This window comes from Pocillopora damicornis, chromosome 5, assembly GCF_964200805.1.
Source record: "Pocillopora damicornis chromosome 5, jaPocDami1.2, whole genome shotgun sequence".
In the NCBI taxonomy this organism is placed as follows: domain Eukaryota; kingdom Metazoa; phylum Cnidaria; class Anthozoa; order Scleractinia; family Pocilloporidae; genus Pocillopora; species Pocillopora damicornis.
Genome location: NC_142674.1, coordinates 11,611,826 through 11,626,613, shown reverse-complemented (window position 1 = coordinate 11,626,613; position 14,788 = coordinate 11,611,826). Strand labels below are relative to the sequence as shown.

General features: G+C 38.7%; 2 protein-coding genes and 1 pseudogene across 4 annotated transcripts; 2 read left to right on the top strand and 1 right to left on the bottom strand.

The window, feature by feature from the left end:
- Positions 1 to 1,410: 1,410 nt before the first annotated feature.
- Positions 1,411 to 2,605, top strand: LOC149045247 (RNA-splicing ligase RtcB homolog). The gene is made up of 2 exons (XM_089208171.1): positions 1,411 to 1,547; positions 2,190 to 2,605. Exons 1-2 carry the CDS (start codon positions 1,446 to 1,448, stop codon positions 2,280 to 2,282), a joined length of 195 nt encoding a protein of 64 aa, XP_089064297.1. The 5' UTR covers positions 1,411 to 1,445; the 3' UTR covers positions 2,283 to 2,605.
- An 844-nt stretch (positions 2,606 to 3,449) lies between these two features.
- On the top strand, positions 3,450 to 9,494 carry LOC149045246 (RNA-splicing ligase RTCB-like). 2 transcript variants are annotated; one of them, XM_089208138.1, is made up of 8 exons: positions 3,450 to 3,952; positions 4,373 to 4,467; positions 4,907 to 4,968; positions 5,322 to 5,371; positions 5,774 to 5,880; positions 7,038 to 7,142; positions 7,653 to 7,707; positions 7,859 to 9,494. In XM_089208138.1, exons 1-8 carry the CDS (start codon positions 3,907 to 3,909, stop codon positions 7,927 to 7,929), a joined length of 591 nt encoding a protein of 196 aa, XP_089064264.1. In that variant the 5' UTR covers positions 3,450 to 3,906; the 3' UTR covers positions 7,930 to 9,494. The 2 variants fall into 2 exon arrangements, with proteins under 2 accessions (XP_089064264.1, XP_089064263.1); XM_089208137.1 differs by lacking the exons at positions 3,450 to 3,952; positions 7,653 to 7,707; positions 7,859 to 9,494 and having other exon boundaries at positions 4,066 to 4,467; positions 5,774 to 7,607.
- A 120-nt stretch (positions 9,495 to 9,614) lies between these two features.
- LOC149045245 (NACHT, LRR and PYD domains-containing protein 4-like) lies at positions 9,615 to 14,450 on the bottom strand (annotated as a pseudogene). The gene is made up of 2 exons (XR_016187184.1): positions 13,762 to 14,450; positions 9,615 to 12,114 (listed from the first exon to the last, which is right to left on the bottom strand). The product of XR_016187184.1 is annotated as an NACHT, LRR and PYD domains-containing protein 4-like (transcript).
- Positions 14,451 to 14,788: the final 338 nt, after the last annotated feature.

The window sequence follows — 14,788 nt, the reverse complement described above, 5'->3', positions numbered from 1 at the left end:
ACAGAACCATGAGATCTAATGGTGTAACTTGCCTGAAAAGATTGAGACAACTTCACCGACAATTCCAGGGTTAGACGCTGAGAATTGTAGTCCATTTTTTCACGTCTAGAAAAAATGTAATGTCCTGGGGCGACACATTCCCTTGTCCAGGTTTGGGGAATTGAAATTTCTTCCAGAGTGAAACCCAACGATTTTCCGATTCCACCTTCGGACCTTCTAATATTTAAGTACGCAGCCTTGCGATCGCTTCGTGGTCCACGTTTCACGTGCTTGACTCTTTCACCCCAGAGATCTTTTATGATTTCGCCTAACGTAATTTTCGAAAACGAAGTTAACGATTCGCTATTCTCTTTGTCAGCCACACTGTGGCTGATCACGTCCCTAGCAAAGGTAAGGCTACCTTCAGCATATTCATAATTTGAAATGAACCTGCAACGAAGAAAAATTATATATTTTAAACTGAATTGAATGGATACTGAAATAAACTACACATGCGGACATTCAATTTGTATACCAAAGAAAGCGTTCGGATTTCGACTCACCAAAATTTCCAATAGTGCAAACTTGAAACTATGCCACTCTTTACTCTCTTCTGATTCGCTTCGCCGTCAATTTCACCGCATCTCTTCCTCTTCGATAGCATTTTCGCGAAAATAATCGAAGCTTAGATGCTCACAGAAAACCCCGCAGAATATTCAAATTTTGTACGTTGTTTATCTGTTTTACTTTCGACTCGCTGTCTGATTGGTTGATTAGGACAATAGGTTAAGGCGAGGTGCCTCTGTGGGGATGGGGTAAGTATTGTACATTAATCGACCGTGCCACTCGCGGTAGAGAGAAAATTGACCTCGTACCCAAGTCTCTTTCGCGGCCGTGTCCAGTCTTCGTGTTCAAAGCATAACCAGAAAGAAGCGAACTTGGAAATTCAGGTAGAAAACACTCGTTTCCAGCGAAATGCGCGTGAAGTTTTCGTATTGAGACATGTCCCAGGGTGCAGCGATCTTAGATCGTAAAGTGTGGCTGAGAAAAATGCCGATCGGGAGGATTTTCGGGGCGCAAATCACCTCCGCGTGGACCAAGGTCGAAATCGGAGTGTGCAGCCTTGACTTCGTCTTTTGACATGGTTGACAGTGATGGTAAAGCAAGCTTAAAACAGCAGAAATCGCCAGAAACTACGACGGATACACGGGGCATGAGTAAGTTTTTATTGATTTTACGTGTAAAATATTCAGATTTCGAAATATTTATCGTTATAAATCGACCATATTTCGTTCCCCATACTATGCCTTATAACGTGTTCAAATTTTCAACGGTTCCTCCCGTAACTTAACACCGAGTCACACAACGCGTGACGCGTTCATGAATTCATCGTTGGCTTTTTCTCGAGACGTGAGCTTGGGCCGCCTATGCTGAAACCGTTGTGAAACGTGAATGAAAGGACTAACATGGCGAAAGAACACCGTACATTCAAAGAGGAGTGCTCTTTCATTGAGTGCTTGAACAAAAACTCGTTCCTTATTAAGAAAGGCTTTGTCCCAAACATGAAGGTAAGTGAACGCGAGCCAAACATCGGATCGGAGGCCCAACTCCAGCTGAGTAGCGTGCGCATCAAAATACACGTCCTACGATGTAATACGTGAGAATGTTCATATTAGGCCATGTTCATCTAAAATAAATCCCCTTACACCCGCCATATCCGTCAAAGTAATTTCCTTCTTTGAAATAGGTTTTGTCACGACGAAAATTGGTTCAACTAGACTTTGTTCACCCCCCCCCCCTTACACACCTTTTCAGCCCACGTTATGATCAAATCCTAGCCCCCTGTCCCCCTCCACGTCTCTTATGTCAGGACTGTTTCCTCTTTTTTTTTTTTTGTTTCAATCAGTCAATTCACGAACTACAGTCAAACCTGTCTTAGGTGGCACCGTATTTAAGCACTCGCACTGTATTGAACGCCTTATTCCCGTGGGTGACGACTTAATACAGGGTTGACCAAATTGTATCCATTATCCATCTCCATTTCCCCAAGTTGCAGACTGTGGCATTTTTCTGTAAATTGTTGCAAGAATGTTCTAGCCAATTAGTACCATGGACAAATTTTTACACACTCTTTCAGATACAAGACTTGAGCTGTGCATTGCAGCTATTCGACTCCTAAGTTCAAACTATTCTTTTCTTTTTCTTTAAAGGTTGAAGGTATCTTCTATATAAATGAGTTGCTGGAAAAGCTAATGTTTGATGAGCTGAAGAACTGGGCTGGAACTCAAGGTACAGTACTCTGAACATTTGGAATATAATACTGTTGTATTTGCTGCATTTGTCTTATTCCTTTTATACAGTTAAATTAAATTGCTCTCCAGGTATTGGTGGTTTCCTTCCTGGTGTAAAGCAGATTGCAAATGTTGCAGCTTTGCCTGGAATTGTTGGTGTAAGAATGATCATAACTTTTTCTTGTTGAAATTATAACTTAGTGTAATTGAAACTTGTTCAACCCTGGGCCCAGTGGTTGGAAGGATGATAAGTGCTAACCCAGAGTTAAAATTAATTTTAATCAGGGTGTGTTCAATCCTTTGTTTAAAAGCCTTTTTAGAATAATTTGCTATAATTTCTTTAGAGCATCCAATCATCAAATTGCAGACTAAAAGAGTTGTACATACTGAATTTTATTTGAAAGCTTTCAGATATGAAATCAGATTTCACACTGACTGTTAGTTGTCTAAACTCAGCTTTTAACAAACCGGGCACCCTTTACTCGTGGGAAGCAAAGAAAGTATAAAGTGGAGATGACAGAAGAGTTTCTTGTTATACAGTTTGTGTTTCCATAGTATTTTTACACAAAGATTTCACTTAAAGTGGTGCCAAATAGAGCATCCAGTTAGATCCAGTTAGATCCAGTTAGATCCAGTTATCCCATTATTTCAGAATTTTGGTTTGTTGAAATTTCTCTGTAGTTTTATTTCCTTCTCAATACTTTTAGAAAATTCTGAAATTGTATGAGTAGAATACCAGTATCCTAATATCCTTCTCAGGGAAAATGCACATTTTTTTTCCAGGCTAAAGAAGTCTTGAAAAAAGTATTTTCAGAAACAATATCATTCATCTTTAGATGGATTTGTCATCTCTGAAACAACTTCTCATCTCGTCAACTATATGAATGACAATAATACCCTCAGGCAGAGCTTTTTTTATCATCTTTTTTTTTTAATGGAAAAATCTGTAATTTTGACAACATGCCAAAGCAATACCACCAAACAACAGTAATAAAAAAAGGCTATGTATCTCCATTTCTTATTTTGAAATGTTTACTCATATTTTTCACTTGGCCCTCAGAGATCAGTTGGACTACCAGATGTTCATTCTCGCTATGGGTTTGCTATTGGTAAGTTACAACTCACACATCTGTAATAAATAAAATGTAATGTCCAATTGATTGTAAAATAATACTCAGATTTAAATTGGATTTTATTTTTTAATATAGGCTAATTGCTCATTGGTTGTTCTAGAAAAGTAACAGTATGCTTCAACCATTCAGAGGCAATACTGAAAGCAATCAAATTTAAGTCATTCTTGCTCTCTCATTCTTAAAGTTGGTTGCATGTTCATAGTTCATAGTCTCATCTTTGTTCTTATTTGCTACGGTAATTACCCTTGATTGGAAGGGATTTTGCAATTCTCTGACAAAGTAGTTAAAAACTGATTTAAAAATTATAATTACAATTCCTTGAGATGGAGTAATCTTTCTTTTTATCAACAGAATTCTAAGTCATAACATTTATGTGACTCTAATGAGACAAGGTGCCAAAAGTGAAGAGGTGCTTGTCTCTCGCAAAAGAAGTAATTTGGAAACTCACCTTTGAGTAGGACTCTATTTCTTTTTTTTCTTTTTTTTCTCTTTTTGTAGGGAATATGGCAGCCTTTGACATGTCTCTTCCGGAAGCAGTTGTTTCTCCTGGTAAAGTTAAAAAAAAGTCTACTTCATAAATGAATTGATGAACAGATTTATTAATGATTGATCAAAATTACAAGCTAGTGTAGCAAGACCAAAGTAGCAATGAAATACCTTATATGCTATTCTTTGAGTTTGTTCTGAATTGGTCATTTTATATTTACTTGTTATGCAAGATGGTGATGACAAACACAAGCCATTTTTTTGCATGGCTTTCAATTGGCCATATTATATGCATATTATTTAAAAATTGTTCAAGTCATTGTGGCACTGATCACAAAATTTTTGACAACTTGTTGTTCTTGAAATGTATTTTTTCATTGTATGATTACTTTAAAAGAAGTCTCCCATCTAAATCTGATTTTAAAGAAGTTCTTATTGTTTATAATCATGAGAAGTACTCATACAAAAGATCATCTGTGTTAGGTGGTGTTGGTTTTGATATCAACTGTGGAGTGCGACTACTGAGGACAAACCTTGATGAGAAGGATGTCAAACCTGTTAAAGAACAATTAGCACAGGTACAGGGTAAAGTACATCATGATTAAATTTCCTCTTCTTCCTTTTGACTGTCATTTACCCCCTTGGTACAAATTTCTTTCTCTCCCCACTCCTCCTCTGCTACAAGTATCTAAGATATAATTTTCACCTAGAGGATACTGAGCACTCACCTGCCATAATTTTGCCTGCTTTAGCTTGCCTCAGGCTGGGTGCATTTCTATATGTACATGTACTTACACAATGTATCTTTCACGTAATGAGCACAGAGGACTTCAGTTATCTGAAACATTTGCAAACCAGCAAAACATTTAAGAGAACTGTTTTATTTTTTGTTTTAGTTTGTTTTGGTTTTTTGTTTGTTGTTTTGTTTGTTTGTTTGTTTTCATGTTTCTTGTTAGTTATGCTAACATTTCCTAATTTCCATAATATTTGTTTCTTTTTTTTTTCTTCTCATTTCAGTCACTTTTTGATCATATTCCTGTTGGTGTTGGCTCTAAAGGTGTTATTCCCATGGGTGCAAAGTAAGCTGAGTTTTTCATCTCTTGTACAACTTGTCAGTCAAAGCTGTTTATTCTGACTTCAGTTACAAGCTTAACCCTTTCACTCTCAAGATTTCATTGGTAATTTTCCTTACTTTCTGTCATACTATCCCTATGATGATAGTTTGGAGAATTTGATATTGGATCAACTGATACCAGCGATTCCCAACTTGATATTTTTCTTTATCCTTATTACTTGTCTGCTTGATAGTAAATTGAGATTGTAAGGAGAAATTGTCTTGGTCACTCCTGGGAGTTAAAATGTTAACACTGTATTGGGTCCATTACTTTTTTTCTGTAGTCATTTTAATATTTCTTATCATTTTATCCAACAGAAATCTCGAGGAAGCTCTCTCAATGGGGATGGATTGGTCCTTAAGAGAAGGTTGACCATTTTCCTAAATTTTCTTTTAGGTTGTATTTTTAAGGGGGTGTCTTATGAAAGCCATGCAGTTAATAGAAGGTGTGAGGATGTTTTTAATTCATTTTCGAGTTGATTTGGGTGATGGTAAGTTAGGAAATTCCAAATAAGGGTGCTTAATGGGTAGTTTTTATCGGAAAGAGGCAAGTGAGAAGTGGACAACAGAGAAAGAGTCACTGGGAAATCTAGATATACATTGTACATGTGCCATCTCAAAGAAGTATTTTAAAAGAATTTAAAATTAAGTTACCTGGTATTAAGGTGAACAAAATTGGAAGTTGAAAATCGTGACGGTCATATTTAAGGTGTCACTGATGTTCATCTGAAGGCTTCTTAGTTATATGTAATTTTGTCTTCTCTTTACAGGTTATGCTTGGGCTGAGGATAAGGAGCATTGTGAAGAGTACGGACGAATGCTGCAGGCTGACCCCGGAAAAGTTAGTGCAAGAGCAAAGAAACGAGGCTTGCCGCAGGTAAATACAGAAGCACAGAAGTTTCATTTGTAGCTCTTACTGAATAAAATAAGCAGGAGCGTTTGATACGAGCGTTGACTGCGCGACGAGGGTAGCGCAATTGATGACTGATTCTTTGCAGCCTGTTGTGAAGGCGCTCTTTTATCGAAAGTCCTCTGTAATCAAAGGGAACGCTATTACAACAAGCAAGTAGAACAAAGTCAGATATGGCAAGGAACCAGTGGGATCTCATTACGAAATTGAGCAAACTCTACAGAGCTAGGGAGGGGGAGGGAGGGAGGGAGGCTACATATAGTACAATGTCGCGACTGATTTTAGAATAAGTTGCGTCTGAGCAGGGCGTGAAATTAACTTTTTTTTCCTGATAGCCACTTGGCTCCTAAATTCTTCAAAGTGGTAGCCAATTCAAAAAAAGTTGGTCGCCATTTTCAAAGACAAACTAAATCTTTCTTTACGCTGTCAGCGTTCTAGATAGACTCTCCAAAATTAAGTTAGGGAAAAGATCTTTAACGTGCTACAAAGTGGACACTAGGATGGATGATATACAACGTTCAGGCTCATCTAAATCCAAGATGACGTCTAGTTATCGATCGAGATGCATGTGCTACGTTTTGGAAACAAACTTAACGAGGAAGTTTGCCGCGGATTTATCTTTGCAAATCTTTTTAATTCACTGGTCAGGTTATGATGAAACGTTCTAGTCGCCAATTTGGCGACTAACTTTCAGGATTTGGTCGCCAAAGTGAAAAATTTAGTCGCATTGGCGCCTGTATTAGGCGCAATTCCACGCCCTGGTCTGATCTTGCGAGAAAGTGGCACGAGTTTCCATCCATGACTGTACAGTGTTAGTAGCCAGTGGCGTCCAGATCACTTTCGCCTTTCGACCAAAATTGTTCTCAAACGTACAGATTACTTCAAGCTCTAAGTAGGCTTTTACTTAACGGTTAAGTAAAATAGTAAGTTTTTAGGGAATTTGCGGTGCTGTATCGTTAGGGAGTATAGCAGGATAAGATGATTTATGAACTGAATTGATGTGTAAATTAGCCACCGTTAAGAGTTCCTAAAGCTGACGTTTCGAACGTTAACCCTTTGTCAGCGTTAGAAACCCTAAAGCTGACGAAGGATAACTGTTATGGCTTATCTTCTCCACTGATTAGCTTGGCACTCTTGGAGCGGGGAATCACTATGCGGAAATCCAGGTTGTGGATGATATTTACGACAATTATGCTGCAAAGAAGATGGGAGTTGATCATCTTGGACAGGTAGAAAAAAGGGCACTTACGTCTTAACCCTTTAACTCCCAGATCAAATTTGTAATTCTCCATACTGTCAACCATACAATTGTTATGATGTTAGTTCAGAGAATTATGTATTGGATCAACTAATTATCCGCAAATTGATATTTTTCTTTATTCTTTTCTGGTTGATATTGTATCGATATTGTAAGTAGAAATTAAGTCTTGGTCACTCATGGGATCTCTGACTTGCAAGGAGTGAGGCATGTGAGCAATTGAAGATCTTTTAGGAAAGCTGCTTGATATTTCTCTTGAGCTTGTAGGAAAGATTTTTTCTTAGTCTCTCTCGTTACGTTTCAAACCTCACAATAATTATCTCTCAGTTCTTGTGTTTATCAATTGTTATTCGTTTAGTTACCAACTACCACGACTACCAACTCGAACAGCTTGAACTGGGTCTCACTTAGAACTCTTTAGTTTAGGGTTAGTTTGGTTGCTAATGATCTTGTCAATAATTATATAATTTATGTTTAAAAGGTTTGTGTGATGATCCACAGTGGCAGTAGAGGACTTGGACATCAAGTGGCCACTGGTAAATGGTTTATATACCGTTCCTCTCTATACGACAGATAAATGAATGTATTATCGACTTAACTTATGTCTCCACAGAAGGCAAAACTTGATTATTTTCCAGGTGATCGCTGTCACCCGAGTCATGCATTCTTGATTTCTTCGTTTTACAGATGCACTGGTAGAAATGGGGAAAGCCATGAAAAGGGACAAGATTGAAGTCAACGACAGACAGGTTTGCTAACAGTGTAGTGCATTTAAGTCTGTGCATTAAGTTTGTATTTTGTCAAGTATTCCACGACAATTGCACTTGTCATGGCCGTCTACTTTGACAAAGAAACTTGTAATGACATCTCTTAAATGGAACTTGTTAAAGTAGAATTTCCCTAAAGCTTTGTTTGTAGTTTCTCCAACAAGTATTTTTATCCAGGCATCTAATTTAGTAGAGTAGGGATAACGAGCCTTGATTAATTTACCACATCTACAGAAATGATATCTCTATACGTCATTACATGAGCAATTGCTCCCAGTGCAATTATAGTGGGATGGTTTTGGGGAAGTTTCGCCGTGATAGGTGTAATATAAATTGACTTTGTCTCTTTTTTCCGTTATTGGTATCTGTTGAGTCGATTTTCACATTGCGATCAATGGTCAGCTGAACGAACGGCCCTGTGAAGGCACGTGGAGAAATAGTGCGTTTTCATTAGCGATGGAATCAGAGAAGTTAAGACTGTTCTCAAAACAATGAAGTTCAAAATCGGATTGGCAAGCTCAACTTAGCCAGGATATAAGAGTTCACGTTAAATCATTCATGTTTTTAGCCTGGTAAATTTTGTCTTCTCCAATTTCCCTTATTTGTCGGTTTAGAACAAGGTAACTTACTGAGACAAAAGTTTTCATGATCTACCGTCTAAACTGCTCGCTTCTCCTAAGGATTACGAGGGAATTAGTAGTACTAAGAATAAAGTCATCAGCTGGTCCAACTTGACCTAGTCATAAACATAGTTCCATTCATGCAGTTTTAATTGTCCTTTCCATTCTCTTTCAGCCGAAATATTGACTATCAAGAAGTTCTCAATGGTCTTAAATCCAAAGGAATCTCAATAAGAGTGGCTTCCCCAAAACTGGTTATGGAAGGGGTAACGAATCAGTAAATGGCCGCCTTTTTTTTTTTGATTCATTTTCATGCTGTAGCTTCCATGGCACTGCATCAAAAGCTGTTGAAATCTTAAAAAAAGAAAATGTGTGTTAATTGTGTGCATTTTTGTTCAGCTTTTTAACAGGCTCCTGAGTCTTATAAAAACGTCACTGATGTCGTTAACACTCGTAAGTATAAGCGTCTCTTGTTGTTCGATGTTACTTGCTTTTCGAGCCATTGTTGCAGGTTTGTGTTGTGTTGTCAACGGTTTACAAAGAAAACAATCCCTCAAGATACATTTTAACTCCAAGAACTTCCGAGACAATGAGATTCTAACCTAAAGACGACAGCTCGTTGACGATGCAGGATTCCCTACCTTAGACACGAACTCGTTCTTCTGCTTATAAGGTGTCCTATCCGGCTGAGATAACTAAGAGTCGTTAGAGTCAGTTTCTTTTCCCTTCAAAGCAAATCATGTTTTTCCTTTCTGCAATCGGTTCACCTATCTTCAACGTCAAACACTGAAGTGCCTCCGTTATCAAGTTTTCACCTCTTTGAACTTGAGAAGCATAATAGAGAATTCCCCTGTGAAATGTTTGCATTAGTTCCGGAGAAAGTTAAATTTGCAAAAAATCATGAAATATTCTGATCACGAAACTGATGATGTCGTTTACTCGATCCAGCGGAATCGATGATCTGATACTATACGCATATTAAGTGCGGTGACTGTACATGTTGGTGTCTGCAATGCTTGACATAGCCTGGCATTTATAAGTATGAAAAAAGAACTATTTAAAATATGTTTTTGGATTTTAATGTCCCTTATCAGATTGCAAGAAAGTAAGCAAGATTTGATTGGTTCATCTTTGCTAAACAAGCTGGTTCAAGTTAGAATCGATAATAAGTCGATACTAGCTCTAAAGATTGATGTTTTGCGGTAGCGATTTGTACTTATCACAAACGATTGGTGGCAGCACTGACGATTGGTATCGTTACAATTTCTGTATTTTACAAATAACACAAGCCATACTCGTTTAACACTATCGACTGACATTAAAACCTATAATTGAAATCAAGCGCTATCGATCTGTCTCAGAACACCAGCGATTTACAACTGGCGCTTTTAATTGGAGTCTTACAACGGTGATTGGTGGAACAACACAAGCGATTGAGGCTTAGGGCTAATGATTGAAAATTTTTTAGAGCGGAGACTAGATTGATTTTAAAACACGATTTGTTGATAGCTCAAACGATTGAGTTTCATCACTAACGAGTGATAATTTTGGCACAAATGGCTCCCCATACTTTCCATGTTGGTATTTGTAATGCTTCACAGAGACTGACAACACCGGCATCGGTGATCTGATTACCACGCAGATTAAGTGCGGTGACTTTACATGTTGGTGTCTGTAATGCTTGACATAGACTAGCAACACCGGCATCGGTTATCTGATTACCAACCAGATCAAGTTCGGTGACTTTACACGTTGGTGCCTGTAATGCTTGACAAAGACTGACAACACCGGCATCGGTGATCTGATTATGACCCAGATGAAGTTCGGTGACTTTACATGTTGGTGTCTGTAATTCTTGACATAGACTGGCAATACCGGCATCGGTAACCTCCCCACCACTCAGTTCAAGCGTGGTGATTCTATTGCATTCAGATTCCTCCTCTGCATTGAGCGCACCAAAAACATGTAATGTAAAAGACACAACAGGGCAGTCCACATACGCCATCCCGACGCGAGAAAGATCAAAACGTCCATTACGTATGCAGAATATGTCGTGAAATCTCCTTACTATTCCCTTAGCAAACTCGATGTCTTCGTATTGTAGGAGACATTTAGAAATTAAAAGCCCCCTTGTGCATTCATCTGCTGATAGGTCGTCGCTGAGAAATTTGTTGATAATCAACTTTTCCACAAATTCGTTGTCTTTTTGCTTGGACAAAATACCCGACATAAATAGAACTACTTCTGTAGACACATGTCTGGGGGGATGGTTCTTGTCTTTACAAACCAACGAGCCACTAAGTACTCTTGGACAGTCAAGTGTGTAAAAAAAAATGTTTAGTCGTCGTAGAAAAAGATTTTCTGAAAGGAGGACCGCAATGAAGAAGACCGCTTCCACACAGCCTTTCAAACTCGTGTAAGTCAAGAGTTTTCAAATCCTCTTTAAGGAAAAGAAACCTCCTCTCCAGAAGAAGTTGAGCAGCCAGCTCTGATAATTCATCCAGAGTCTCTTCGAGAGAGGCTCTTTTCTTTTTATCGTGCTTTTGCACGAACATGTTGACCACTTCATCATAAAGGTCACTTGTTTTCACCGGGAGAGGATTATTCTTCTTTGGTTGCTGTAGAGTATATTCAAAGTAGGAGCACATAAGAAAACAGAGCACAGGAATGTGGGCAAAGCTGATAAGATTGACATTCTTTGTAATGTGGTCAATTACAATATTTTTCATTCGGTCGTTGTTTTTAAAATTCTTTGCAATGTATTCTTTTACTTGTGGCTCGGAAAATCCTGTAATTTCAACGTATCTATCAAAATAGATGTCTTTGGCTTTTATTTTGTCAGATTCATCGGGTCTTGACGTGATCATGACGACTGAACCTCTCAGTATTTTTCCTTTGATAAGCTTGGCACACAGTGCTGCTACTGGCATTTTCTTTTTGGCGTTATTTGGGTACTTTTCATCTGAATCACTAGCAATGTACTCTTGTTGTGAACACTCGTCATACCCGTCGATTATAATCAAAACTTCTTCGGAATGATGAACAATGTACTCAAATATAGAGTCGTCGATGTTTGAGTGGTCGTCTAGCACTGAGGATCGGTTTAGGATATCCTCCAAGGTAACAGGGTCGTCCCCAAGTAGATTAAGCTGACGGAACGTAAGTAAGTATGCGAACTTAAAATCAGGTTCTTCTGCATTTGCTCCGGATCGAAACAATTTGTTGTCAGCCCAATCTCTGATCACCTTTTGACAAAACAGTGTTTTACCAATGCCTGCCTTTCCAGTGACAAGAACAGATTCAGGATGTTTTCCGTCAGTTGGGATGAAAATTTCTTGAGAGCTTTTAATTTGCTTTCCACCAATTTGACCATACTGGCGAAGGCGTTCTTTTCTTATCACATCAAGATCCTCCACTGGTTTTCTTCCATGTTGCATGAGGATGTTGGTGAATATGTGATCTGTTCTCACATTGGACATGGCCAGTGAGGCATTAGCGAGGTACTCGGTTTGGCTTCTTATTGATTCTTTTAACGCATCGGAGTATTCTGCTACAGCTGAAAAGAAAACCGTTACCTCCATTTATTTTCATAAACATTTCATGTACTAACTTTTTCAATGCTCGACGAAGAGTCATTGAAACGCGATTGTTTCATTGACTATCACACTCGCTGAGTTTTGCTTTAATTAGGCTTTCCAAAGGTGCAAGTTAATCTCGAATCCGTTCGCAATTAATTGACACCAAATTCCGACAGACCAATTGAAAAAGCGTAGCAAGGGGTTGGTGTGAAGGTTAAATTATTTCATTCTTAATAATATGCCTGCAAACATTTCAGAACGCTCGTTAGATGAGAACACGTTAATTAATCCCAAACAGCGCAGAAAGTTGAGATTTAGAACAGAAAGTTGGAATTGATTGTAGACAGATGAAACAGTTTGATTGCTAGGAGAGTCACAAAAGCGTAACAAAACAAAATAGCGGAGAGGTTAGGGGAAGGTAACAATCTTTTTAATCCAGAGTTTGATGAAGAATGCAAAAAATAAAATACAAAACAAAGCACAAACAACTGGCCAAAAGTCTAGAAGGTTTGTGCATTGAAAAATATATATCGAAGGCCCTTAACAAACTTCTTGTGGAATTTCACGCAATAGTTTGTAAGAAAGACGAGGAAGATTCCGGAATTCCGGAATCCAGCACTCACAGCGTGGAATCCAGAATCTAATACTGTTCTGGATTACCTTACATGAGGCGTGGGATATCTTTCTTGTACTGATTATTGCTGTCGACCGATACCTAAGAGACTAAGAGTGCAAAAATCCGATTGTTCGTGACGGTGAGTATAAAATCTCGACCCACATTTTTTGGGGAAAAGCCCGACTACTCCAGCACAAGGTAAAGGCAAGCGGTCGAACCAGCGAGCCATGACACGGAAAAAAAAAGGAAAGAAAGAAACAACTAAATAAAATAAATATCGTGCAATTCTGGATAAAGCAGCACTTGTAAATTTTATTTAAATACTAAAATTGCTCTCGCCCGACAGGCTCGCGCAATTTGTTCGCTTTTGAAAAATTTGCTGGCGCTGTTTCATCCTAAATTTTACTCTAAATTACGTGATTACCAGCACTAACCGACCCATTTCGGTTGCGGTTCCAGGAATTTGTGGTACGGGAGGAACTAACTTTGACTTAGAAAACTTTTTGTGTGTGTTTACGCCAGAGGCCTTAGTACACTTAGTGGAGAGAATGCGTCCTGTCGTCTCCAGTTCATCAAGAATTTTAGCTTTTTCCCATTTCTTTCTTTCGACGAACCCGACCAGGCAAATACTGTAGGACTTACTGCAGTTTTTTTGGTGCAAATAACCTTGGCAGGGAATCTATTTGAACTGTGAGTTCTCTTTACTCCTCGCATGAGGAATAAAAAATTAGATAAATAACTCGCTTATCACCCAAAAAAATCATGGAAAAGCCAACACCTGGTCTTTTTTCCAATTTCGGGTTAGAGAGAAAGGGGTCAGTTCTAGTGGAAGATATTTCTCTGAGTTTGAGCTCTTGTTAAAGGTAGGCATTCTATAATACTAAAATGAACTGTTTGTTAAATTGCTTATCACCCTCTGATCAGAGGCCCTTCAATCTTCCTCTTCAAGTTTCCTTTCTCAAGAAAGATCAAAAGGCCGTGCACAGATTTTACCGTCAATACACAATACCTTTGTCTTCTGCTGTCTTTATAGGGTTAAAGATTGCTTCCTTTAATTCATCCATGTTTTTACCAAACTGCTCCAATTTTTGTTTGATGCTGACTTCATCCATGATGCACTGTTTAAGAAGCTCTTTGTAGTGTTCTTCGAAATCAGGGTCCATGTATTCCTTCTTCAGATCATCAATAGCACTTCGATAACCAGTTCCTCCCAGTCTCACCAATGAATCTTGGATGTCCTGCCAGTATTGATTGAATGTTGGGTCATCAACTGAGGAGTTGCTGACATGACCATAAACTGTGTTTCTGTAGCACTTGATACGAACGATATCTGCCTCGAAGGTTGTGTCTGTGGCAGGAGGAAGTGTATCCCAGCCTGTCGCTGGAGGAGCAAGACCACAAATGTTCCTAAGCAAGACCATAAGAAGAGTTATATCGAAATTCTTCGATGAAACTGAGGATCTGACAGCAGGATACAGTTTGCCCCATTGTAGGGGATTTAACACTTTCTTTTTCAGTGATTGTAGCACTGTATGGACTGGAGGACTGGACAAAACTGTGTCTAGGTTACCGGTTGGACGCTTCTTTTCAAATGCTTCTCTCAGAACATCTGATCCGACATCCACCAGAAGCCTGCACAGCCGGGCGTAGTTGGTTGTCTCTTGACGAATGAAACGAAGGTGCTGCAGCGGTGGCCATGAAGAAATACCGGATCGTTACTAAGAAAAGGTCTATGACTTTTTAACCAAGAAATTTGCTTGCTGCTTTTTCGTCAGTCTCCCAGGTCCAGCACTGAAAGAATGAATAAGATATTCGATTTCAAAACCAATTGACTCACACAAATATTTTCACTTGCAAAAGTGTTCGTTACATCTCAAGGTCACCAAGGGTATTGCATTAAACTGATTTTGAATACCTCTAGAGCACTGATTTCTCTTTTAAAATTGCTTGCAAATGCTTCTCGAATCTGTTTTTGCGTGACTTAAAAAAAAGCGTGACATATGGCCGTTTCACTTAGTGTGAAAATCAAACTGGCC